We start from the raw sequence: 26,957 nt of genomic DNA on the forward strand, positions 1-26,957 counted from the left end.
CCCTCAGAATCCCTACAGATGATTCATGTACAGGTTATGTCCCCTAAGGTGAAATACTGAGGGTTTTTCTTGATCATCACTACATACAACATGAAAACAGTTATGTATGACCTTCAGAAATACCAGATGAATGAAAATTGGTTTCTTCCAATGTATCCCTGCTCCACAAACCCAGTATGTAACCAAAAAATTATTTACACAGACTGCATTTTGAGGTCTTGGTTACTCAAAAATCCTTTTATTGGTATTGTACTACACTCTGAATTAAATCCAAATCCTAAATACTTGGCTCCTTACCACTCCATTCACCACTTCTCACACTACTCTTTCTAAAGTTTCCTATACTGCGCCCAATGAATTCTTATATGAAAGCCGCAGCCTCTCTTCATACCTCCTTTTATGCTACCTAGGTAGTTAAAACTTTTTCCCCACTGTCCTTGTTATTAAGAAAGCCAGGGACATTTTCCAATTGTTTTAGATGATATCAACTCTGCTACTGCAAGTTTACTAGAAAAAGTCTTTGCAAAGGGCCAGAGATACAAATTACAATTTCACAAAGCTGAAAGGATACAAGAATATTAAATGTACATCACAACCCACATATCCATTACACATAACAACTGAAGAACAGTAGACTGCTTTGGCCACTAGTTAACTAATTTGCCTTTTTTCAATTACCTGTTTAATCTAACAGTTGTTCACAACACAGATTATAAACACCACCTTACTGCCATTTCCCAAAAGGGTGAACTAGGACTTCATGGTATGATAGAACAGCCACAGACAGTAGGGAATCCACTCAGAATATCACGGTTTCCTAGAACTCCAAAATATAATATATTATATATAACTGGACTACAAACTTCAGGATGAAGATGAGGGTTTTTTTAGTTTCAGAGGAGTTGATTCTGCAACACTCTTCCTGATGTTCTCCTTCCTCCTCCCCCCCCATAATAGGTCTACCATCCTCCTCCCAATTCTTTCTGTCTTCCTTAACTCTTCCCTTTTATTCCTTCCATTCACAGGAAGTGTATCCAATTGAATACTTTCCTGATAGTATTTCTAAATATCTACCTCCTCCTGCTACTTCCTGGAAATGCACTTAGGGGTCCTGGCTGCTAGCCTCCTTGGCAGGCATTGTTCTAAATTATTACCTAAATCATCCCATTGACACCTTTCACTTCAGTTTTTCTAAACCACAGGCAAACAACTTTCTCTCTCTCCCTCCCTCCAACTCACTTTTATCCTCTTTCTACGTTAAACTGAAACTTCTCATCCTCACCTTCCAGGCTGCACAAGTCCTGCCCCTGCCTCACATAGTTTACATCTCCATCACTTGCCTGATGATAGCCTGTATTTCGCTAAATCCTCTTTCCTTAGAGGTGACCTGGAAAGGAGAAAAACACCAGGGTTTTTTTTTTGCTTCCTTATGATGAAAGATTGACAGGTTCATCAATAGAAGCCAGATTCCTTTTGGGTCCTCAACTTCTGAGACACCAGGCTAGCACAACTCCTGCAATAACAGGCTACCAATATGTTTTTGTTTTTTATAGAGTTGGGTCTTCAGGGCTTCCTGGATGACTCAAAATTACATGTAAGAAATCTAAAGCCCTCCGTGGAACAGGGTGAAAGTGCTACTTCAGATAAAAGCATAAAGAGAAAAAAAGTGTAATAAAAGTGATTTAAGAGTTAGTAAGCACCTTTCCTCCCCTACAATTAAGTCAAAGTACTTTTTTAGATTGTACTTTTTTAACAGCACTCCAAAAAGCAATTGTAGGCTTTCTTCAAAGGCCATAAACCCAGCAACAAAACACACAAGGCCAGTTAAGCTTCAGTCACCTTTTGGTAGCTTACTTTACGTGCATGTCAACGCTTTCCATACTTTCAGCATCCCCCAGACCCACAGAAACCGGACAGCCTTCCGCAGATCTCCACCACTCTCCCCGGAACCCGTTTCAGCCCAGGCACCCCTCCTCCTGCCCCAACGCTTGCCAGAGCCATCCTTCCACACCCCACACACCGCCGCAGACGCGGCGCTGGTGCCCGCGGTACCCTCTCCTCTGATTTACGACAGAGCTCGCACGACTTCGCCCGGACCCCCAAAGCTTCCAGAGGCCAAAAGGTGACCCCGGACCCCCGCCACCGGCCCGGCCCGGGCCCCGCCGCCACCGCGCCTCGGGTCCCCGCCAGCAACGGCTGCGGGGGCCCCGCGCCGGAGCTGCCCACCTCAGCTCCCCCCGCGGCCCGCCGGCCCGAAACACGCCACAGGCAGCGCGGACCCGCCGCCGCGGGCAGCCCGGGAGAGGTGGGGGACCTCAGGCGTCCACCCCGAGAACTCCCCCCCGCTGGGCCCCAGGGCCGGGCCCTCCCCGTACCTGTCCATGGTCTGCGGCAGGGCCAAGCCCGTCTGCTCGGACATGGCTCCCGGGAGGAGGAGCGGGCCTAGCCGAGGGCCCGGAGCCTGACAAAGCCGGCCCTGGCGCCGACGAACCCGCGCGTCACGCGTGTGGCGGCGGAGGAAGGGAAGAGAGAGGAAAGGCGGCGAAACCGCCCTCCCGCGAGGCAGCCGGGGCAGCCCCTCCTTCGGCAGGCGGGGACGAAGCGGAGGGACGGAGCCGCACGCAGAAGCTGCGCGGCCCAGGCCGCCGGGCTGAGAGGCGGCGGCGGCAGCGACGCCTCTGTGAGGTCAGCGCCAAGCGCAGCCGCGACGCCACCGCCCACTCACGGCAGCGCGCCCGCGCCAGGGAACGGGCGGCGGCCCCGCGCCATGCTGGGAAGTGTAGTCCCGCCGCCGTCGGGAGTTTAAAGGTCCGGCGGGGCGCGCCCCCCACCACCCTCTCCCCCTTCTTGCGGTGCCGCTCCCCCTCCCCTCCCCATGCCTCTCCTCGCCGCCGTCGCGTAGTCGCTGGCCGGCACCGCGCGCGGGGCAGGTAGGGGAACGCGGTGGCGTTCGGGGGTTAGGCGGGGGGAAGGTCAGCCGCGGGCCCAGCCCCGCGCCCTCTACAGCAGCTGCCACCCCCTCCCGCCGCGCTGCCCTGAGGGCCCGAAGCGGCGGGGGGAGCGGGAAGGGCCCTCGTGCCACCGCCCTCCTCCTCGCGCAGCGGCCGTTGTCCTCCGCGGCGGGTGAGGGGAGCGGCGCAGCCCCGCTCCCGCCGGCCGCCCCCCGTCACGGGCGGAGGGAGGCAAGGAGGGGAGAGAGGCCGGGCCGCCTGCTCTGCCTCCTCCCCGCTCACGCAGGGCGTGGGGGGCCCGCTCGGGGCAGGGGCACCCTTCCTGCGCACCCCCGCCATTCCCTCGCCTGCCGAACAGGTGCGGGCGGCCCCCGCCCCCTGCTCGGCCGGCCGACCTCCCCGGGACCCGCCCTCGGGGCGGGGAGGCCCGAGGGAAGAGGAGACCTTGCCAGGTGCCTGTCCCGGCTTACGCTTCCGAGGAGGGCGGTGGCTGGCACGGCGGAAGATAAATTAATCCGTTTCTGTGGGCTTGTTGGCAATGACAAGGACGAGCGCCCGGCGCCCTTGTAAGTGGCCTGTCGTGCGCGATGGAGGCCTGGTGGCCACGAGCTTCTGTGCACAAGCGGGGTGAGGCGTGGGACGGCTGGTGGTAATGACAACGCTCTCCTTTCAGTTTGTAGGCGTGCCTCCTAATGGGAAAAAAAAAATCTTCCTGAAGTGCTTTTAAAATTTGTTATATGTTCTGAAGTCAATACAGAGTATTGCAGTCTGTGAAACTGGAAATTTAGAAGCTGAAAAGGCTCTATAGAACAAAGAGGAGGATAGCACCGGGAGAGAAGTTGTCTTCCCATTTATCTCCACCGTGGGTGTCTGTCTTCCGCACTTACTTCTCAGTCCAAGTGTATGCGTATTTGCATGCATGTAAAGGTTCTGCATAATGCCATGTTCCCCGAGCAAAGGGCAAGATCCTACTTTTCGGAGGCAATTGTGACATTCCAGATTCTTGGGAAGGTTGGTTAGTAAAGATCAACTTTGAATTTCCCTTTTCAGGTTATATATAAATATATATGTATGTATATTTTTAATAAATAGCTCCTGTAATAAGTTTCATTACATGTAACCAGTCCCTGATACCTTGTGTAAATTACAACTTTGTTATACTGCAGTTGCTGTACAAAGTAGTAATTTACAGGGCCAACCCCACAATTGTACAGCTGCGTCAATCTACAGCTGTTCTTGGCTGAGGCAAGTAGCATTTGCGTGGTGGATATACGTGACTATAGACATCAGGTAGAATAGGAAGGAGACTTTAGTGAATATACTGGATTCTCTGACTGTGCTGCCTTAGCTAGGGAAAGATCAGTCTGGTTTTTAGAGTCTTTGAGAGAAAAGTGTTGTAAAAATGTGTGTAAAGTATCTGGACTTGGACTTGTAAACTGTATTATATGTATAGAGTAGGGAGGGTGTTGTTTATTTTCTAATTGCTACAAATATCATAAACAGGAATGCTGAAGTAGTTACAGTGATGTAAATATTCTTTACAGGAACTATGTATAGAAGCAGGTAGGAAGAAGGCATCCCACTGACATCCTGTCCCAGAAAATTTATTTTGTACTTATTCTTGGGACAGTAAAATTCAGTTTTGCTTGCACTGCTGAGAAATCTTGGATGTACAGTGGCCTAATAAACCGTATGGGCATGGCTTCCTGGAATAGAACCTAATACACGCTGTCCCAATTACAGCTGTTCATGAAACATAAGAGCAATATTAGATATCAGAGTTTCTGGTTCCTAATCTTGGTCTGGAATAAGTGCCTTGTCTATTGGCCAGAACACTGATACACTAGTCTAGCCAAATGCTTAGGTTTTATGTATTTATTCTCAAATGTTACAAATGGAAATAGGGAAGATGGTTTTATTCCTAGGATTATGTGATTTGTGCAATTTCAGTATTTTTGCTTTGGAGTGGGAAGGATATGCTAGTTGCCTGCCATTTAGGATAAAGCTATGAGGCCATGATGAGTAATAATGGTTGTGAGCAATACTTACCTGAAGAAATGTAACCGGAACCTAGGGTCACTTGGCTACCATTTGGGGCTTAAGAACAGTCTGTGACAAGGGGCAGCTGCTTTGCTCTACCACTGGCGCAGGGAGGGATGACAAGACTGGACAGAATATCAGGTCAAGTAGTGAACACTTGGTAGGTTTGGAGTTTGGGGTTTTTTTCTTTTTTTTTTTTTTTTAATCCCAAACATGAAAGATAAAACCATGATAGGACAAGGGGTAATGGTTTTAAACTGAAAGAGGGTAGATTTGGATTGGACATAAGAAATTTTTTACAGCGAGGGTGGAACAGGTTCCCCAGAGACGTGGTAGATGCCCCAGCCCTGGAAACATTCAAGGTCAGGCTGGATGGGGCTCTGTGCAACCTCATCTAGTTGAAGATGTCCCTGCTCATTGCAGGGTGTTTGGACTAGATGACCTTTAAAGGTCCCTTCCTACCTAAACTATTCTATGAATCTATAATGGCAGACCTTGTAACATCCCATAAATAGCTTAAAGATTCTGAAATCTAAAAACTGATTTGTGCCTTTTCAGGATTTTGTTGGACAGCTTGGGTTATGTGTTCTCCATTTGTCTGCTCTTCTCAGAATCAAAGTGTGATCCTAAAACACATATATAACCAACTGTTTCTAAATTTGAGAAAAAAACTCCTTATTCCCTGACATTGCAAGAGTTGTCATTCCATCCTCATCTCTTCCTCTTAACAAGACTGGATATGCAGCTGCTCTATTCAAATGCTTGCTTTATTCTCCCCAACAATCTCCTCCTTCAATTCACTCTCCCTCATACCCTTTTTCTCTTCATTTTCTTTCCACTTTTTATTCTTTATGCTTCCTTCTTTTCATTGGCAATTTCCACTATAAATCTCAGGTTTCCTCCTGCAGTTTTTTCATTTTTTAACCTATTGCTTCCCTTATCATTCCTTAATAGGTTCTTCTTTGTTCCTTCCGTCTCCATGATGTTCATTGCACTGTCTCTCTCTGTCGTCTCTTACCTTCACCTGGTAGTAGCTGCATTTGAGCCCAGAGAGAACTCTCCTGGGAACAGACTCCTTTTCACTAATGCAAAGTGAGGTAAAATGATTGCTACTAGTTGAGATTCAGCTGAATTCAGCCTCACTGATACTAACTGGAGATGGTAGCCATTTTGAATTAAATAAAACTGCACATTTGAAGGCAAGTACAGAACTTAATGAAAGTTACCAAAACCAATATAAGCTATTTAGGGCTTAAAATTGAGCCCTAAATTTGACTATCAGATTTATATCAGAAGACCAACTTTTAAAATACTAAATTGTTTGATAACAAATTTATACAGATTTAAGCTTAATAAAGAAGTTGACAAGCAATTACTATAAGAATAATATGGAGGTATATTAAATATTTATCTGACCATTTCAGCAAGGCCTGAAAAAGAGGACAAATAATGAAGGAGCAGTACCTTAATATTCTTTTGATCTGACAACATTAAGACTGTTGGAATTATTCACTGTTTTCAACAAAGCTAAGTAACCTGGCAATATGAAAGTATTCTATTTTGGCAATTTGGCAAAACTGCATTTTGACTGCTATGATAGTGATATGTAAAATTAAATTACAAGATCAGTTAGGCATTTTTTAGCTACTTGATTCCATCTTTAAAAAGACAAGGAACCCTCAAGCTGAAATGAAACAAATCTAAACTGAGAAAAATGTTTCTACAATAAAACTAATTTTTTTCAGTAACATTCTACTTCATTTTAACCTTCAAGGTAGTTGGAATATTCACTTTCTGGCAAAAAGACTAGCATGGTTTATTAGTCATAGTGGGCTTAAATTGCTTCATAATGAATTTCATAAAGTAAAAATACACTCAATACAATGTTAATTGAGTTAGCTAGGCTTATTTGGGCCTTTCTTACATTTGTTTCTTTGGAACTGGCCCACATCAAGTAATTCAGATACCAGATTGAATTAAGCTCTTGTGTTCTGATACAGCTGTTGTTATTATCTTTTAACTTCCAGTTACGAAAGAGTTGGCTGGTAGAAACAAAAAATATTTTTCTTCTAGTGGCTAGTTGATCAAAACCTGTCTTTATGTCCTGATTTTCTTTGGTTCTGGAGTGCTTCTCCATTTGTGAATATCGTAATGAGCGCTCTCCTTATCTTAATAATTGATCTAAAAAGTGAAGCTGTCTCCTGGGAAGAACTGACAGCAAGGGTGTGGTCCCTTCCACATGACTCCTCAAATCATCTGAAAAGCAATAACCCAAAAGTAAATAGGGACATAAGGGAGGGGTATAGAATGCCTAGAGCCATCCCTGTGATAGCTGGGATATTTCAACAAATGAGGTATTTTCAGCTGCTGTAAGAAAGCAGTTTTCCTGCCCTTAATGATTCAGAGTAGCACAAACAGGTTAGAGCAAGTGTTGAGAAACGCTTAATTACAGCATTGATTTAAGGCAGGTAGACCATACAGTCCAACATAAACAGACTGTAGAAAGCAGAGACGCAAGTGTTTTAACAACCCATTTTCAACTGCCCTAATTTATCTTTCTCAGCTTTAGTCATTTCTCTTTCACCCATAAAGCTATGCATATTTCATACTTTGAAAAATTAGCCAGCAATTTTATTAAACACTGATATTTTCACACTTCTGATCTCAACTATGTAATTTCCATACAAGCATTAGTATTTGGTCTTGAATAATTAGTATTGTAAACAATTATCCAGAGTAATTCATGGACCAGTACAAGACAGAACACAAGCACTGGTAAATGGAATTCTGAAAATTTTACCTGACCTCCGTTAATCGTAAAAATATTAACATCTTATGAGAAGAACTCCTGTTAGGCTGTGTATTGTTGTGGAGGTTGGAGATATGTGGATAGTGGGTAGTGAAAGTGAGGTAGTTGGAATCCGGAACCACAGTGTACAGAGTAGATGGAATGTTAAACAGTAAAATTTGCACCTTCCCTTTTTTCTGAGTAGCTTATTTTTTTGGTAGAATTTTCAGTGTAGTAACAACAACTCAGTAATGAAAGTGGCAACTTGGAAATTGGAAACTATTCAAATAGTACAACTTTTCGCCTGTGTGCTGATTTTGATTTGTTTTAAATTTTCATACTCGACCTATTTGTGTTTGAGTTTCAGAATATTTTTAGAAATTATATTATGGCAGATGATTATTTAATATTTTCTTTAGCTAAGCAACATGACACAATCTCCTTTGTAATAGCTGTATATTTTATAGCTGGTATGAGCTTATAATTCTTATACTAGAAGTTTGGGGTTTGGAAGGAAGTTTGGAAATACTAGAACTATTTCTTTGTCTAGTGATTGTTGTTCTGAAGAGGCAGCTATTAGATCTGGGTTTATAAATTAAACTGTTAAAATCTCTTATTTAGTTACTTTCAGCTCAGTCTGACAGATATTTATTTTCTCAGAGCTGGTGATTCAGATTGCAGCAATTTTCGCTGGAAAGAGGGAGTGTGCATGTATTTTCTTTTCCTTTCGAGCCCTCTTCCTTTCAGGTTAGGCAGCAGTGAAATGCCATCTATAGATAAGACTTCAAACCCCATGATTCCTTGGGAGAGCATGCGCTGAAAGCTTCCAGTTGTCAAAGTGCTCTTGCCAGAGTGGTTGTCTATTTGTCATATACCAAACCTGAAAGAAGAAAATAAATATACTGTCATTCTGTTGATCTTTAAATACAGAAAATCCGAAGGTAACTGTTCCTTAAAAATTTCTGTGTTGACTGCATGGGTTACTGCATGCAAACAGAGCTGGTATTGCTATGGGGATATAGATTTCCTGTACTGGATTGTAAATTTGTACAAATACTTACACCAACAAATAATCGAGAAGTACTGCATATTAGTCCAACATTAGACACTGGCTGGCCTGTCTTTCAAAGTAATTTATTATCCAGTGTTTTTCCATTCGGACTGGCTTCATTCATTAAAGGTAGGTCTTGACCTTGACAAGAGGGTTGAATTGTGCAGTGATTTTTACCTTTAAGAAGCAATATGAAAATGAATGTGGGTTACAGTCCTTAGGATAAAGTTCAAAAACAGCTAGCTAAGTCAAGGTACAGATTTGAAACAAGTGCTGTGCTAGCCAGTATAGATAACCTGGTAACTAACTGATTTAAATATACTTTATTGATGACAGAATTTTAACGTTTCAGCTGCTATGTTTTTATCTCTAAATATATTTTTATACTGATAGCTCAGAACGAGGAGAGGGATACATATAATCTTTTTCTCTCTCTGATGTGGAATCATCAGTAATTTTATTTAGCCTTAGGAGTAATAGTGATTTTGATAGAAATGAAGCTAATGGAAAGCTACACAGAGCTTGGTGTATTATGGCTTACTGCAGCATTGCATTAAAATGTCTCGCAAGGTTTTCTGCACCCCCAGCAACAGCAGCAGAGCTGCCTGTTACAGATGCAATAGTTTATTCTTCTTAGGAACTTCCCTTAATGTTGTCTCACTGCATATTCTGTCCATGAACCCTTGCTGCTCAGTTTACATATTGGGCAGGTAAATAAGAGGGAGCATGAGCAGTAACTAAATTGATAGCAGAAACCTGTCCTGACATTCATGTTAACTAAAAAGTGTATGTATAGCTCAGAAGAGATTTAAGAGAAAGAAAAAAAGAAACAAAAAATGTTAAAGATACACATGGACCATCTGAAAACTGTTGATGTCAGAAAGGAGAAGGTCGTTGATTTCACTCTTTGCCACCTTTCTTAAACAGTTAATTGATTTGGCTGTACTTTGTTACATTAAAACAACAATCCTAAAAAAAAGGCAATCATAGGAATGTACATGTCATATGATTAACTCAACAGAAATGCAATTAGGTATTCAGCGATGACCATCTTTGACATAGTTACTCAAAGTAAGTGATTTTTGGCTCATTTAAAACAGTTCTGAGATTTAGAATGATCTCTTCAATTGACTAAAAGTCTGCAAAATGTGGAGGTTCTTGTTCTAGTGTCATACAATCACTGTTCATTGATGTCTGTTTATGCATTAGTACTATTGTGTTTCAAAACAATAATCAAATTACATGATCTGTCCTATTTCATAGGAGGCACCTTTTCTAGCAGATATAATTCAACCATTCTACATACATTTAAAGTTTAAACTTGTGTATGGATTTAGCAAATAATTTGCATCACTAGTCTGTCTTGTGCATATAAAGATGGCTTTTAAAAAGTGGCATGTCTATATCTTAAGTATTTTGATTCCCCCATTTTTATTTTTCATTGTGAAAGCATCAGAAACATCATAGCCTAATAATACCTCCCACATCTGCTCATTTTGACATTTTTTTCAAGTGAACAAATTACTGATTATTTCCTGTATATAGAAATACAGCGAGTAGAAATACCTTTAAGCAGAGGACTGCTTTGATGTAATATAGTGTTTTACACAGAAAGATCCTAAGGTCACTGAAGGCAAATATAGGACCCATCGGTGGCTTCGTACACGAAGTGCTTGTCGTCCCCCCCCTGCCCTCCCCGCCCCGTCATTGCGATCGCTTCTCGTGCCCTAAGCAAACAGCGAGCTGTGCGGCAGCAAAAGGCCAGAAAACGATTGTGCTGCTAAGAACCGCTCCCGTATCAGTGCGAGATTTCGTGTGTGCTTTCTCTCTGATAAATTTAAATAATTAACAAACAAGCTTTCAATTAAGGTAAATCGGTACCCGGCTCCTTTAAAGGTCCCCTAATAGAAAAGTGGGTGGAGAAGAGTGAAGACTGGTGTCTTTTTAACCTTGCTGAAGGACGCAGCAGTATTTATTGACGTATGCAAATAACTAGGGGGAGGAGGTGGAGGAGGAGGAGGGTGCTTGGAAAAACAGGAACCAGAATCAGTTTCTCATTGCAGGGTGAGAGCTCTGAGTTCCGGTGTAAGAGAAAAGAGACGTGGCGAAATTGCTGTATATCTCTGCCCTATAAGCACATCTCTCATTTAGACTGAAGGGAAACAAGGCATCAAAAAGGGTGAAGCATCTTAAAAAATATTTTAAAGGCAATCTAGCACGATCAAAGGTTACATATTCCTAAATGGGGGAGGGGGAAGATTACGGGTTTGCCTTGCAATTTGCTGTAGCATAGCACTAGCAATAGGACGAGATTTTTGACCGGCAAATGATTAAAACAGCCTGGTTTGTGGTATGAATGACAATGTAAATAATCTGTCTTTGTGGTTTTTTCCCCTACTGTTTCAGCTGCGCAAACCATGCAGGATGATTTACTGATGGACAAAAGCAAAGCCCAGCCCCAGCAGCAGCGGCAGCAGCAGCAGCAGCAAGATCCAAACTCAGCAGAAGCCCCCTCTACGCCTATCTCGTCGGAGACACCCAAACCAGAAGACAACAGTTCAGTGACTAGTATCGGCACATCGGCTCCTTCCCAAAATAGCAAGGAGAAGATGCAGATGGAGTCTCCCATTTTGCCTGGCTTGAGCTTTCACCAGCCTCAACAAGAACCTGCAGCCGGCACCTCCTTGTCTCCCTCCTTCGGCAGCACCTGGTCTACAGGGACCACAAACACGGTGGATGATAGCTTTTTCCAAGGGATTACTCCAGTCAATGGGACAATGCTTTTCCAGAATTTTCCACACCATGTCAACCCTGTATTTGGTGGCACCTTCTCGCCTCAAATTGGCCTAGCTCAGACTCAACACCACCAACATCAGCAGCAGCAGCAGCAAGCTCAGCAGCAGCAGCAGCGGAGGTCACCTGTAAGCCCTAATCAGGCACCTTTTGCCCAGAGAAATGCTGCTTACAGCCATCAGCCCATCATGACCAGCAAACCGTCTTCCTCCTCTGCCTCCTCTTCTTCCTCCTCCAGCTGGAATAACCATCAAAACGCGGCTTGGAGTACACCTTCCAACCCTTGGGGTGGGCTGCAGGCTGGTAGGGACCCTCGAAGGGCAGTTGGAGTGGGGGTCGGTGTGGGAGTGGGGGTCGGCGTACCCTCCCCCCTCAATCCCATTTCACCCCTTAAAAAACCATTCTCCAGCAATGTCATTGCCCCTCCGAAGTTCCCACGGGCTGCACCCTTAACCCCCAAATCCTGGATGGAAGACAACGCGTTCAGGACGGACAATGGCAACAATCTGTTGCCTTTTCAGGTAAATGACTATGTGCACCTTCTACATGGTGACAGCTAGCACAAAGTTGTATTTTTTGCAGGAGTGTATTTCATGTTACTGTTCTGAGAGGCATCTCCGTAACTCATATTTGCATCGAATAGTCACACTGTATGAAAGAAGTGGGGTTGGTCCTAGGGAGTGCATACACAAAGATTCCAAATTCTGGCTTAAGGTTTTTAGCCTTATTTTTCTTGTAACTTATTCTTAAATGTGACAGGGCTTTGGGGTTTTTTTGTTGGTTTGGTTTTTTTGGTTGTTTTTTGGGGGGGGGAGGAGGGGGTGTTTTGTTTTTGTTTAGCATCCAAAAGGTAGTAGCCTTCCTTCATGAAAAACAGGTTTGGCAGACTATGTTCTCTTGGTGCTGTGTGTTATAATTTTTTTCATATTCCCCCATATGTGAGAAACAGGAGATGTTAAAATTGCTGGCTTCAGTTTTCTAACTGGCCTGTTAATTTTAGCCAGAGATGCTTCTTGAACTAAATCCAGTTAATTATTTTATCACCATTGAAATAACTAATTGTCCTTATGTTGTGGTGGGATTTAACGGGGAGTGTGTTGGCATAAGGTATACATATGAAAAGCTATATACATCTGATATGTACACCCTGCTGTTACAGTCACAGTGGACGTTTTGAATACATCTGGAAGCAGTGTGGGTGTGTATGGAAAGAGTGGCGTTTCTGTCCTTTCCAGTAAGGAAATACCTAATACAATTGACATGATTTAGAAATGGCAGGGAGGTATTGTATAAAATAAGCCATTTTATGCTGTTCAAAATATTTGCAGAGAAAAGAGACAATAGGACACGACCTTCAGAGCCATATTGCAATGGAGTCTATTTACTAGCTACATAGCTCTGAAATATTTAAAGCTGCAGTGCCCTTCACTTTTTTTTTAATCTATGACGACAAAGCAGATCAATTGTAGCTGAAACTGGGCCACATAGAAGATTTGCAATTTTAATGCAGAATGAAACCTGTCATGGTGTGAAATCCATTTTAAGTTGAAAAAAGCAGAGCATGCACTTGCAGTTATATCTATACAAGGCCAAGTGAATCTCAAATTTCTTCTAGGTTAGCTTTTTTAGGTTCAGACAAATAAAAAATTTCTGTTTCGAAATACAGTGAAATTCATATGTGCTTTCTCTTTAGGTAATTGCTTTCTCAACAAAGTATGAACTCTCAAACATTTTTAACTTACCAGTGTGGCAAGAATAGCATCTAGATTGACACTTAGTATTAGAAACAAAGTTAAAAAAAAAAAAAATCCAACAACACCCCCCCCCTTACTTTAAGAGATTGCTGAAGTAAAATATATGCATTCCTGTGCACTTTACAGTCCCATTCAAAGAGGGCACCTTATAGTGAGCCCTGAAATTTCATTTTGCTGCTTCATTCTGTTTAAAGGGAGAGTTGCTAATTTTTTATTGGCTACCCTAAATGAAAGTGGAGTGGCTTCTGGTGGACTGCTGGTCGATGTCTCTGAAGCACTGAAGTCTGGAGAAAGAGTATACTTTAGACACAATATGCCTAGTGAAACTACTATGTTGCACAGAGCACAGCAACACAAAAACTAATGAATATAGCTCCCAATCATTTTTTAGGAGTGTGAAATGTGTTTCAATTTACAATTATTCTTTTATTTAAATTGTCTACATCTAAGACATTACAAATTCTGATAAATTGGAATTAGTAGGGAAAACCAAAAGTAAATGGTCTTTTTTCTGTGGATTGGTTGGTGAGATACATCTTTAATGAATACACAGCTTTATTATTGTGACTGTAAAGTGTCACAAATTAAACTAGCAGATATTTACTCATCACTAGGAAAAAAAAAGTAGAGAAATGGTTTTAAAGAAAAGTTCCTTTGACGTTAAAATTAAGGTTTTGAAAAGCTAAGGTATTAGCCAATATGTCAATTTGGAAACTTGTTTTCTTCTCTGTGAATTTAACCTGATATTTTCCTGTTCATCTGAAAGCAAATACTTAGAGTACTCTCAGCACCAGCTGGAATAACAGTCTGATTTCAGAGACACAGAAAACTCGTATTTTTTTTCCTGTTAGGCTCTTTTTAATACAAGCTGCTGAATTTTGCATGTAAGATTGTAATCTGGGTTAATGTTGATTGCTCCTATACTTAACAAATTGCCAAAGAAGTCTCAAAATCATACTATTGGTAGGAGGCAACTGTTTAGTTACATTGATAAAAATGAAATTCAGATTCATATAAGAATTTAATATTTGCTGCCTGCATTCCTGTTGCCTTTTTTTCTTCTACTTCTTTTTGTTCCCCCACCCCACCCCCCCAATATTGGGCAATATATTGACACAGTTGACACAGTAAGTTCTGCTTGTCAGCACTATCAAGTAATTCTGGCAAGTTTATCCATGTACATCTGCCACTCTTCATAACTAAGCATTTTTGATCTGCTTCAGAAATACCTTTCAGTAAACTTGCTAGCAACACGTTAGCGCACATTAGCAAGTTCTTTCTGCTAACCTGTTCTTTTCCCTTACGTTGAGGTTATAAGACTTTTTAAAATTTGTGGTTTATATTTAATTAATTCCTTAATGAGTTGTAAAGCTCAAGATGTTCTAATTAAAAGAAAAATATTATGTTCACCAGTTGAATTAACATCAGTGATACGTATTTTTTAATTCAGGTCTTTGCAGTGACCAAAAATTTTAAGCAGAAAACTTCTATAATCAAGGTTTGTGTTCTGAGTCTGTAATATTTGAAGACAGCTGATACTCAGCTACTGATATATCTAGTTCTAGGAAAAAAAATTGAATTTGCAAATGGTTCTCTTAAGAACATGTATATAAAGCAATAGGCTATATGTCTTCATCCCCAAATTTGAGTAATACATTAGTGCAGCTTGTATGTCAAAACCAATCAGTGTCTGTCCCAAGGAGTTGTGCTGCAGAACTTACCAGAACATTTAAAATATCAGTTGGTAGGAATTCTATTGGCATCTGCCTTGTGATTGGTGTTGAAAGGCAACTGAAAATGCTTTGAAGGAGACTGTTTTCATATACTTGCTGAGGAAAATTGATTGCACTCTATAAAAAAAAATTTGAAGATACAAAGCTGATAGAATAGAAAAGAAGCGATAGGTCGGGAATGAAATGTAATGGCAAATAAGAGTTCGAGATAGGATCACAGGAATAGATGTGGAACAATGCCAGATATGAAATATAGAAATGTGGCCAGTTTGTTCTTCTGAGTATTCTTCAGCTTCTAAGTGGTTCAGGTGAAGGTCTTCTGGTGTGATTGTCATGACAAGCAATAGTGTTGTGCCATTATGCTAGGTGATCCTCATTTCTGGCATTTGAGGCTGACATTAACTGATTGTCCCTGGGACCTGGGCAACGGTTCAGTTCCTTTTACAGCAGAGTGGTGGGGCTTGAAGAGAGCTATTGTCATCTCTGCTCTGAGCTGCTCCCAGAATTCTCTTTTCCTTCACTTCTCTCAGGTAAATAGTGCATTTCTTTTGGCTTTTGGCCATACGAAGATACTGGGACGTAGCTTGTGGGGTTAGGAGGATTGATAGTGCCTGCAATAGACCCTTGGAAGCACAGATAACGAATTCTCTTTACGGTGGAGAAGACAGAGAAGGAATTAAATATTTGGAGACCAGTATGCTAATTAAGGAAGTCTACCCTGTGGATTTTTAATAATAACAACACTATAACAATTTCGCAGAAAGTGTTCCAAGTTCTGCTGCTTTCTGAGTAATGTTCTTCAGAAACAATAAAAAATGCACAACTGCAAATTTTAGATTTAAAAAATGTATAGCAATTTGGTGCTCTGAAGGTTCTGACATACATCAAGTCATTCTTGGCAGCTTTACTTATAAATACTTGTCTGTCAGAAATAAATAAGGTGGTATTTATTGTGGATAAAGATAGTTCTAACATGCTATCTTCTTTGCAGAGAGACTGAGAAAAGTTTTTTGGGGGAGGTGTTTTTGGTGTTTGGTTTTTTCCTTATTGATTTCAATAGGAATTAGTCTAGACCCAGATAAAATTATAAGCTAAATTTAGAAATTATATACAATTTCAATATTTCATACTTAAACAAAATGCAAATCCAAACATGCAGCAAGTTTGTGTATAAATATAAGTATATATTCATAAATATGTTTGTATGTATATGCATTTATACATTTAGATATAGATACACTAATTAGTAATACATTAGCAGGCATAAGTACTTTGTGTTGTACTAAACACACCATAGCTGTTTGTTGAGTGAAGTGAAAGGCAAGGGAATGGCTACTGTATAATGTTTATAATCCCAATGTGACTTCTGGTTGATGATTAATAGACAGCTCCTTAAGGAGCTGCTTTCTTTAAACACTTGAAGTTCTTCAGGCCTGTGATATTAGCCCATACTTTGCTTTCTCCATGTCAATATAGATTGATACTCAAAATAAATTACGTGCGTACACAGACATACATATGAATATACGCGCTTATGCAGTAAACTAGCGCATTTTTTGTCTCCAAGTCCTAGGGAAAAAAAAATATTAAATACGCTATTAACTTCAATTTTATAATGTTTGTGCTAACTTCTTCACAGGCAATGAATTGGCTGTAGCTTATTTGTCATAGTTCTGTTTATTACCACTACAGTAACCTGAAATGCATATTAGGATATCTCATATATGTGCGTGTGTGTATTAAAAATAATGACTGAATTAGAATGAGTTCAAGTATTGGAACATTCATGAGTGTGAAAAAGTTTTATATTTATCAGTAAAGGAGTTTTACCGGCTAATACATTCTGGTGACTGTCATTTTAAAGCCTCTGTTTAAATCTAGATTATTTTTTTTTTCCCCTAGCCAGAGTAGTTGTATGCAATAAGTCTATTTGAAGATGAATTTTTAAAACACTGTATTTCTTTAGTCTAAATTTGACATTCTGGGCTGGTATCTTGAAAACTATTTCTTAATGTGTAGTCTAATCTTAATTTTTCTTACATGATGACACACAAGTACTGGCAGCCTGCAACTTTATGAACAAAAAAAAAAAAAAAGAAAAAAAAAGGACCTAGTTGTGGAAGTAACTTAGTCCGCTTTTCTATCACCCCCCCGGCCCCTTCTTACATGCTTCTGTTGTTACTATTAACTAGTACAATATGTAGCCTGATTCTGAATATTGAAATGTGAGAACACGTGTCATGGTATCTCAGTAGTCTGCCAGCGTAACAGATACAAGCAATACATGACATTCTAGCCTTAGTGGTTGTGAAGTATTTTACAGTTTTTGTTAGATTTTAAATTTGACTGAGTTCTAAATGTCTGCATTTTCAAATTAATTAAAATACAGTAATAGTACAAAAGTACATGGCTCTTATATTTAAAGTATGATGATTTCAGCATGAATTACTTATTGATTTTAAGTAACCAACTGAATCATATATAAGCCCTCAAGTTAGTAAAGGTAGAGCAATAGTGTGAGTTCAGTAGGGAGTTGGTATTCTGAGCAACTCCATATGTAGGCAGGACTTCCTTAAAAACATTAAAGGTATTAATATAGAACAATGTATCAATAATTTTGTCTTAAAGATTTGATTATGCAATTATCTGCCTTTCCTTTGTGAGGTAAGGCAGAAGAGAAGGTTAAGGACATGGCAGTTTATTTTGCTATTTCTTTTCTTGGATCATCTTCCCTGTTTTCATTTTTTTTGTCTAGAGGTGGCTCTTGTGAATGGAATGTAAGAGGACGAGAGACCTGGAAAAGTAATGTTTTCCTGTTCCAGGTGATTTTCAAGAAGAAAATATGAGTTTGCTGAGTGGATTTCCATTTCTTAGCAGATGGTAAAATAGCTCTCCTTTCATTAAGGTCATTCATGAGCGATTCCTGGCTGAAGCGTACCAAAGGGAAGCTAAAAGACAGCACTGCTTAGTTTAAAGTTATATAGGGATCTTAAACTGTATGCATATGAGTTTTGCTTGGACTGGATAGACTTCTGTGCTTTCAAAAACTTTTAAATTAGGCCAGAGAGAAAAACATCATAGCAAAACTATCCAGTGATGCCCTCTGAGAGAGGCTCTAAGGCACTCTTGCCTTTATTTGTTTTTCTTTTTCCTACCAATCACTTGAGATAGTGTTACAAGTTTGAAAATACTCTTCATAAATAAAAGATGCTTGTCCTAGAAATTAAATCAAAATATTATTTCAAACTGTGGCAAAAACTCCCAGAGAAAATAAAGGCCTTTACAAACTTCACTGTTTTTCCCAAAATAAGCATGCTACTTTGATTTTGCTTTTGCTTTTATCATAGTAACATGTAATATGTTATTTCAGAAAAGGATCTGTTCAAGACCTTTAGCATAATGGCAGTTAGCAGACTTTAGATAGAAAGAGTATCTCTTTTCTCTTTCTTTTCCCTATTCCCCCCACCCCTGTCTTCTCAACTCCTAGAAATCAATATTGAAAGCTTTTCGTGTATAATTGTTGGTTGCAATTAACTGCTGAATATGGAGCACCATATTCTTTAGGTCTGAAAGAGAATTGTTTACTTGTATTCCATGTCTTCAGAAAAAACATGTTTTTATTGTCAGAAGATATCAAAAGCTAGGTAAAGAAATTCTGTATGATCTTCAAATGGGAGGAACAATAGAAGTAGGTGGAAGTTACTGCCTTCTCTCAGGGGTAATCAGACTGTTGTGCCCTTCTAGCCTATTGCAAGCCCACTTAAGTGCTTAGTTTCGCAAGATGCTGCCTGAAGTAATTCATACTGTTTCTCATCTCAGCCTACTTGTTCGGTGTGGTGGGGTGGAAATAAAATTTCAGAAAGGGCAGGAAACAGAGTTTTCTAATTTCTGTTTACTCAGCATAAGGTCAGCTAAATTTCCCTTTGGACTCTTCCTGGTGCTATGTGGGCTAATAATAATAACTTCCCTTCTATAGGGAAACTTCCTAAATGTCCACATGTGTTTAGAGATATCCCCCCCCCCCGCCTCTAGCCAGCAACAAGAGTAAGTGGAACATGTAGTATGACACAAATAAACTATGCATATTTCAAAGCTTTTGACAATTTTTCCATTCCTAGTAATAGTAGCATTTTGTATATAAATGTATGCAAAATGTATATGTATATACATCTATAATCTATATCTATGTATAAGCAGTTCATTTTCTCCAAAAAACAATTATAATTAATTTTCAGTAACAGCTGCTTTAGAACTACATTGACAAAGAAGGTTTTGCTGTTATTGAGATAATTTGCCTCTTTTTTCGTGCTTAAACTACACTTATTTTTTCCATGACTATGCAAGTTGAGATATAAGAGTTTTCCATTCCCATTTTCTAACAAGTATGTCAGAACATATTTAGGCTTTTCAGTTTTTAGGGTATTGTGACATTTTATACATTCTGTAACCAAATTTAGGGTACTATTACCATGTATTGTTTCATTATTTCTTCTTTATTTAGTTTTTCTCTGTTTCATGTAGTAGAAATTTACAAGAAGTGCAAAAGCATTGCTTTTAAGCAATTATTAGAATATTGTGCATACTGATAATAAGCAGGTGTCTCAGTAGTTAGATTAACGTACTAATTTTGTAAACAGAACTAGATCTTCATTTGTGTAATCTTTTTGTTATTACTTGTAGGTTTTAGAATTTAAAAAATGCAAGTTGTGAAATGTTGCAGAAACTTTGTGTATGCTCAGACTTGGTCACATTTTCATAAGTTTCAGTTATATGATTCTGTCTTTTCCTACAGGTAGCATTTGTAAAACACAGCTAATTGATACTTTCCTTTTCCTCATTGTTTAATGTGGCTTTATCTCTTTATTGCATGCTTTTCACTCATCCCAGAGATAAAATTGTCACTTTTTCTAACATCTTATAGAAGAGAAGCACTGTGCTGGTCAGGATAGATCCTGATCTGCTTTGTCACAACACTGTTAGGAGAAGGGGTGGTGTGATCTCCATTCTACAGATGTAAATAAGAGCACAGAGTTTGGGAAAATCATTCTCTTTTCAATGTTCAGTCTGAGAATACTGAAAAGTTGTGGGTTTTGCTGAAATATTTAGCATATATAGCTCTTTGAAAACAGAACATCCATTGACTGTCTCCAAGTTTGCTGTTTGTGTGAATCTCAAATTAGGCACCAAAAAGTGAAGAAAACAAATTGTCACTTGTGAAAAGTTTTTGTTTAAGTTACATGCCAATTATTCAGGAATTAAGAACTTTTCATTAGGGAAGAGAAAAGAAGCAAAATATTTAATTTCCTTAATTGAGACCCACTTTTCTTTCAACTAGCTGTGTGTTCTCTCTACATCTTCCAAATTCTGCAAGAAACAACATAGAACTTCTATAAACAAACAACCTCTTAATTATTCAAAACATTGCTGATAGGCACTGAATGAGGTAGCATTTTGTCAGAAAAATGGTTTTGTAACTTAGACAGCTATAGGTTATTCATGCAAAATGGTAGAATTTAAATTGTACAGGCAGTCTTACTCCTCTACTTCCTAACTTTTTTTTGTGCAAAATTTGCAAGAATTGCAGTTTTCTTTTAAATTCCTAGAGCTTAAGTAAAATACTTAATCAAAACCACAGATTCTGTTACATGTTAGGATGATGACCTTCACGTGATTCATCAGCCAAGTTGGAGTCTTTTGATCAACACTACAGCTTGTTCATGGTTTAACTAAGTTAATGAAAGTAATGTGTACAGAGCACATACTGTCAATGGGTTTCAGTTTTGGGTGAAGCATGATTTTGTGGGTATGGCCCCTTTTTTTTTTCATCCACCCTTGAACTGTTCAACTCCACTCCTTCCAAACTTCCCTTCTACTTCTTTCTGTTCCTGCTTTTTGATCCCCTTTTGTACTGAGGCTTCTCATTTGAGTTGGCCTTCCCTATTCTGCTTTCTATGTCAGAGCTTCAGGTTACAGGGGAAGGCCCAATAAACCCCTGTAGTCATAATCTGAATTGCGTTCACTTACTCTGTGGGAATTACTCCTGTGCAAATTTAATAGCATGAGGGGTTTTAAGTACGTTTAAATAAATTCAGGAAGAATGGAGTTTTCAGAAATATTAGGTAGAAATTTAGAAAATTTAACCAAGTGATAACTTAGTCTGAACATGCTGAACTGATTTTCTTTCCCCATCCCCACACCCAGCTTCCAGAATGTGTGACTTGGGATGGATTTTCACAAAATTGACAGAAAACCACTTCTGACATAAAATGAAAAAAGCATTATGTCTTTAACATGGATGTTTTTAATATATATAATTTTCTTCTACGTCATAATTGTAAGTGGAAGTTCCAGTGAAATTCATCTTTCCTACATGAAAGAATTACTGCAAAGGTGGGCATCTTCACCCTAAAAAGTTTCTTCTGGCAACACTGTAAGCAACTTAAAGTCGACCTTTTAATGAGAAATGTCAGGCAACTTTAGAAAGTGATGCTATCTATAATGTATTATGTTTCTGAATTAATGTCTTCTATATATAAGAAGGGCTCTTCAAAACAAAGGAAAATCACCCACTGAAGCTTTCTTGGTTTTGTTGTCAGAGTGGTAAAAGGTTTTTTTTGTGAGTAAGATTTATTTCCTAAAGGAAGTCTTTAGAATGATGGCTTCTTATGGAAGTTGCTAAAAATAAAACATAACAAACATTTTATTTTAAAACACTTGAATCGTAAAGTCTTTTTTTGGATTAAATGAAAATTCATAATTCCTTGTTGGAAGTTGCTGCTTCATTCTGCTTGAAGCAGTGGAAATGTTTTAGTCTCTTACTGCTGGTGTTTGTTAGTTATCATTGGGGGGGGGGGGGGGGGGGGGGAAGGAGTTGTCATGTTTTCTTGAATGATTATGTAATTCCTACCTGATAAGAATTAAAAAGGCCAACCCAGTGATTTTGACTTGATTTCGAAAGATAAAGTTTAAATTGTCGCTATACCATCAGTACTACTACATTATCACTATTGTCTAGTTTATTTACACTGTATGTGTAGGTAAACTAAATTTAGAAACAGGAACTAGAACCACCAAACTAATTATATTTTTCTTCAATTTTTTTGTTATTTTTCAAATTTAGTTTTTTTCTTTTTTCATTTATTTCTGTAATTCTCAAAGTTTTTGGTGGTTATGCTTAGTCTTTTGTATGGTCTTAATGGAAAAAAAGCAATTTTTATGTTTTTATGTGTATATTCTAAATCCTCACTACAATGGTGCATGTTGAAGTGTGAATTGCAGGGTTTTGACTTTTTATGAAGTCTTTCTTAACATCATAAAAGGTCTCCTGGATGTTTCTTCAATCTTAAACTTACTACGCTTATCTTTTCCACTAACCTCAGATTTCTTCTGCCTCTGTCCTTATTAAAAAAAACCAAATAAATAAAAAATTGAAACCAAGTAAAAATTTTTTGTTTACAGTTTTTACTTTGCTGGTAAAATCAGTAATCATAATGATTTACTAAAACTTTCTCACTGTCATCTAACTGCGAAATGCCATTTAATTTTGGTTACATGTCATACAATGTATGTAACAAACAATTCTTACCCTGAAAGCCTTTAGACTGTTAAACAAAAAAAGGCATGGAATGGGTGAATAGTTTTGGAGCTTGTGCCAAGTATTATTGGACCATCTTCTCAGCTCAGCTATGCTGAACGTTATCCTTTATACATATATTTTTACTTTCACCCAAGATGGTGTTCTTTTATGGAACTTTAGATTTATTTTTTTTATGCCTTATTTCTACAATTGCTTTTTCTGATGATACATAAACCAGTATTTTTTATAAATATTTATGTTTAGTTTGGATTACAAAGTTGCTCTATTAAATTAGAATATCTAAGAACAATGCATTGCAAGATGGTCTGTTAAATGTTAGATCATCTCAGTTTTTCAAGCCTGCCTTCCACTAACATGACCATGACCATCCAGTCATTCTTTTTCTCTTTTCTATTTCTCTCTAACTTTCAAATTTTGCTATTTCTTTCCTATTAACCCAAAAAAAGATTAAAAAAATCAGTCTTTCCAGACCATCCAGTTAAGTATTAAAAAGACAGTGTTAGGTTGAAAAAAAATTGACTGGAAACTTTGACCCTTATTTATAAGAAAGTACTTGTGCTTTCGTCAAGTAATGCATTTTTCTCATGTTCAGTAATATTTTTAAATCTCATATGCAGGTATGACAAGCTCTTCTTGAATTGGTCTGGGCATTTCTTGTTTGTATATTACTGGTAGTGCATTGATTGAGGTCCAAGAGAGCTTGTATCTGCTTAGTTTTTTGGGCCTAGAATGTAAAAGACAGAAATCTCAACTTATTTGTGAAGTTTATCATGTGTTAAGCAGCTTGAAATAAGGTAGAGAATTAGCAGCATGTGATAGACAATCATGAATTTTATATGACCTTATAGTAGTCAACAGATCATACTTCAGAAACCTTAAATCTAATATATTAAACTCCCACATTCCCAGTGGTCTCACACGGCAGTGTTATCCAGAGTACTAATCAGAGCTTTTTTAGGCAGATCCTTTAATGCAGTATTTTACTTTGTGAAGGAGATTTGTGAAAAGCATTAATGAATTAGCATGTGGGTAGCTAGTGTTACTACCATTTACTACATGACCTTTACAGTAACTGTATGTTTGTAAAGGGTTAATGAATGATTAATGTATTAACTGATTGTTAGGGTCCAGCACATTAACAGATGTCTTACAACCAAATCTAATACCATCTATGGATGTGCTTACTAACTGTTAAGATGTATAATAATCAAGTCTGTCAAGTGTTTATAACATACTTTGTGGTTTTGAAATTTTCTTTAAACTACTTATAAAGATACCTTTTAGTTTTAAATTATGATTCCCATAACTGTCTGACCTAATATTTAATCTCATTAAATAATTTTCTTACTCATGTATTCTTTCTTGGCTCATATTGTTTCTTCCTGCAACATTAAAAAAAAAAAAAGAGAAATTGAAAACTGTGAAACCTCTCACAGTAACTGACAGGGCTTTTCTTAAAATTCACAAAGCCCTAAGTAGCAGCTAACTGTGCAGTAGGAAGACTAAAGCAGAATAAGAGGATGGAGGAAACAAAAGTCAGGGATAAGAAAAAGTAGGGGTTTTATAATACAAAATGAAATTGAAGTTGTGACATATTCCTATAAGGTAATCCAAGATGACAATATACCCATTCCCTTTCTGTGGATGAGAATTTCTGCAAATAAAATCTTGCAAACATTACGCTGGGTTTGACATTTCAGTGGTAAGGGTCCTCAGCTTGGTAGCTCCTGCTACTTTTGGCTGCTAATAAATGAAGCTGTACCTGGGGCTTCTGATTAATAAAATCAACCATAATTGTCAGCAGAGTTTACAAGTAATGTTTTGATGCAAGCTTCTGTACACAGTCTTACCTCCCTTGCCTAAACAGGAACACCCTCTTCTGACATGGTTTTGCAAAGTAGAAATAGTAGATTACATACAGAACAATTTTTTCTTGTTAGGCAAGGGAGAAGTAGCTGACGTTGTGTGCACCATTTAAAACTACTTGAAAATGGATTGTAGTAAATTCTACAGTTTGTTTGGAAGGCCTGACTTTCCAGAGAAACTGGGAAGTTTTCTTGCTCTTTCACTTACATAGTAGCCTTGTTTGAATATGAACTTGAACTGGTCAATGTTTCAAAATACAGCTCAGTCCTTGGCTCTGTTGGGTGTGTGGAGGAAGGGGAATAGTTTAAAAGAATGAATGCAATGAAAATAGCTTTTTTTATGAATACAGATATAAATAGATGCAAAAGGCAACCCTACTAGAGGTATAATTTTTCATACAACCTGCAGTTTTGTTTACCTTTTCACACTTAACATCTATACTTGTGGTTTGTAATTGTCCAGAAATTAACTAGTAAACTCTTGTCTTTCTCCTTTTTGTGTCCTTCTTTCTGGTTGATGAGGTCCCAGTATATTGTGAAAATTGAGTCCTTGAGGTCATGACCTTGTGGTTAGTGCTATTAAATATCATCCTGCTTTGCTGCAGTTCTTCAAATTAATTCAGTTCTTTCTCTATGATGAGCTGATCTCTGTATTGATGATATCTTGTAAATGTTATTAGTGTGTTCCTACTTTTAATAACCAATGTTATTGATAAAATCTGTCTCAAGATCTAAGAAACTCCATTATAACTTTTCTTTAGCAGATTTCACTGTTTAGCACTATCAGTTCTTTCCCTTTTTATTATTTTCTTTACCTCAATTGCACTAATAACCATTCCCCCCCCCGCCCTTACATAGTTTGCTTGTAGCAAATGCTATATTGAAGTCCTTGTTAGATCAGCCATATCATATTCTTTCAAGAACCAGAAATCATAGTTACCAGGATATTGCATCATTAACGTATGATGCTACTTTATCTCTGCTTTGTATTTCTTAAAGAGAAGAAATCCTTGAATTTCAGTCATAAAAACTAGAAACAATGTTTGTCATCTATAGTTTCATATGCTGCTTCAGTTATTGCAGTTCTTTCATTTTTATTTTGCTGGTCAGATATATACAGTACTGACATGCTTACTTGGACTAGCTTTAGTTGCTCCACTAATGGTGCCTTACAGACTCTGGCTCCTTTTGATTACAGTGTTCACATGCAGCTGATGTCTGTTACTGAATTGGATAGATGATATTGCTTTGTCTCTTACTGCTTACCTGTCTTTACTGTTTACCTTTGTTTACCTCATTTTCCCCTCTGTATGTAAAGACCGATTATGGAGGCTATATTATTTTCTCATTACTTCTTCTGATATGTTTTTGTTTAATTCTTTCATCAGTCTTGCTAGACTTTTCCTAGTCATTTCTTCAAGGTATTCACGCAGAACTTGTTACGGTTCCCCTGAATGTACTTAAGTGGCTGAACATCCTGGTTCTTTCCTTCTAGCAACATTTCTTAAGGTGCCTGTCAATCTTAATTACCTTGTGCAAAAAAGGAAAATTCTGTTGCAAATCAGGTAGGCTTTTATCTCAAGACATTTTACCTGTCTGGAGCAATCTTTACTAAATTTGCCCTGTGCTAATCAGTTTAGCTCTTATAACGTAAAAGGAAAGCGTTTTTCATGATTCTATGAGTATCCTTTCCAATTTGAGGAGTTAACATAAAGAAGGCTTCCTTTTGGTTAATTGCCTGTTCATACGTTTACTTGTATATCTTGAATGTGACTTCTGAATTATTTTAATTCATTAAATCCAAATGTGCAGCAGTAGTTTGAATGCATAACACCTAAATGACAACACAAAAATGCTTATGGCTTCTTCTCTTCCAAGAGGAAGAAATATCCTTTTAAGGGTTTTAACATAAGTATTCAGGCACCTTGTACATGAGACAGTTGTTCTTTTCCTCATATCCTGTATGCCTTTGAGCCCCTTAGGTAATAAAAGATGCAAGTATGCATAGTGTGATTCAGTTACTATTTTAATATATTTATTATATGAAATAATATATTTTAATGTATTAATTTTGAAGTTGTTATTAAACTGAAATATTTCATTCATGGGATGATTCAGTACTTGCAACTGGAAAAATTCCTTCTTTGTTTACAAAATTTGATCTGAAATGGAATTGCTTGCATATAATTGATTTGAAGAGTTGCTTCTAATTAAAACATAATTTGGAGCTGGGTTTTCTTTTCCTCTACTTCTGCCCTTCCTTCCTCTAAGTGGAGCTTGATGCTATAAGTAGTCTTTGGATTGCTGCTCTCTGCTGTTTGCCACCTGTTCAGTTGCATATATGCAGCCTTTGGTAACTTTGAAGCTGATAAAATAGTTAATAGC

General features: G+C 38.6%; 2 protein-coding genes across 7 annotated transcripts in view; one reads left to right on the forward strand and one right to left on the reverse strand.

The window, feature by feature from the left end:
• MARCHF5 (membrane associated ring-CH-type finger 5) overlaps positions 1-2,701 on the reverse strand; it is a 31,905-nt gene extending 29,204 nt beyond the window's left edge. Inside the window, exon 1 of one of the 2 annotated variants that reach the window (XM_069796670.1) lies at positions 2,376-2,701. In XM_069796670.1, the coding sequence (XP_069652771.1) occupies positions 2,376-2,419 (44 nt within the window). In that variant the 5' untranslated portion in view covers positions 2,420-2,701. The remainder of the gene's footprint in view (positions 1-2,375) is intronic. The other variant, XM_069796669.1, reaches the window with a different exon arrangement.
• A 671-nt stretch (positions 2,702-3,372) lies between these two features.
• Positions 3,373-26,957, forward strand: part of CPEB3 (cytoplasmic polyadenylation element binding protein 3) — a 97,171-nt gene continuing 73,586 nt past the window's right edge. For 4 of the 5 annotated variants that reach the window (XM_069796663.1, XM_069796664.1, XM_069796666.1 and 1 more), the window contains exons 1-2: positions 3,373-3,517; positions 11,237-12,144. In XM_069796663.1, the coding sequence (XP_069652764.1) occupies positions 3,490-3,517; positions 11,237-12,144 (936 nt within the window). In that variant the 5' untranslated portion in view covers positions 3,373-3,489. Of the gene's footprint in view, positions 3,518-10,872; positions 11,010-11,236; positions 12,145-26,957 lie in introns of those variants that run through there. The other variant, XM_069796665.1, reaches the window with a different exon arrangement.

The sequence above is a fragment of the Haliaeetus albicilla genome, chromosome 11 (assembly GCF_947461875.1).
Source record: "Haliaeetus albicilla chromosome 11, bHalAlb1.1, whole genome shotgun sequence".
Taxonomy (NCBI): Eukaryota; Metazoa; Chordata; class Aves; order Accipitriformes; family Accipitridae; genus Haliaeetus; species Haliaeetus albicilla.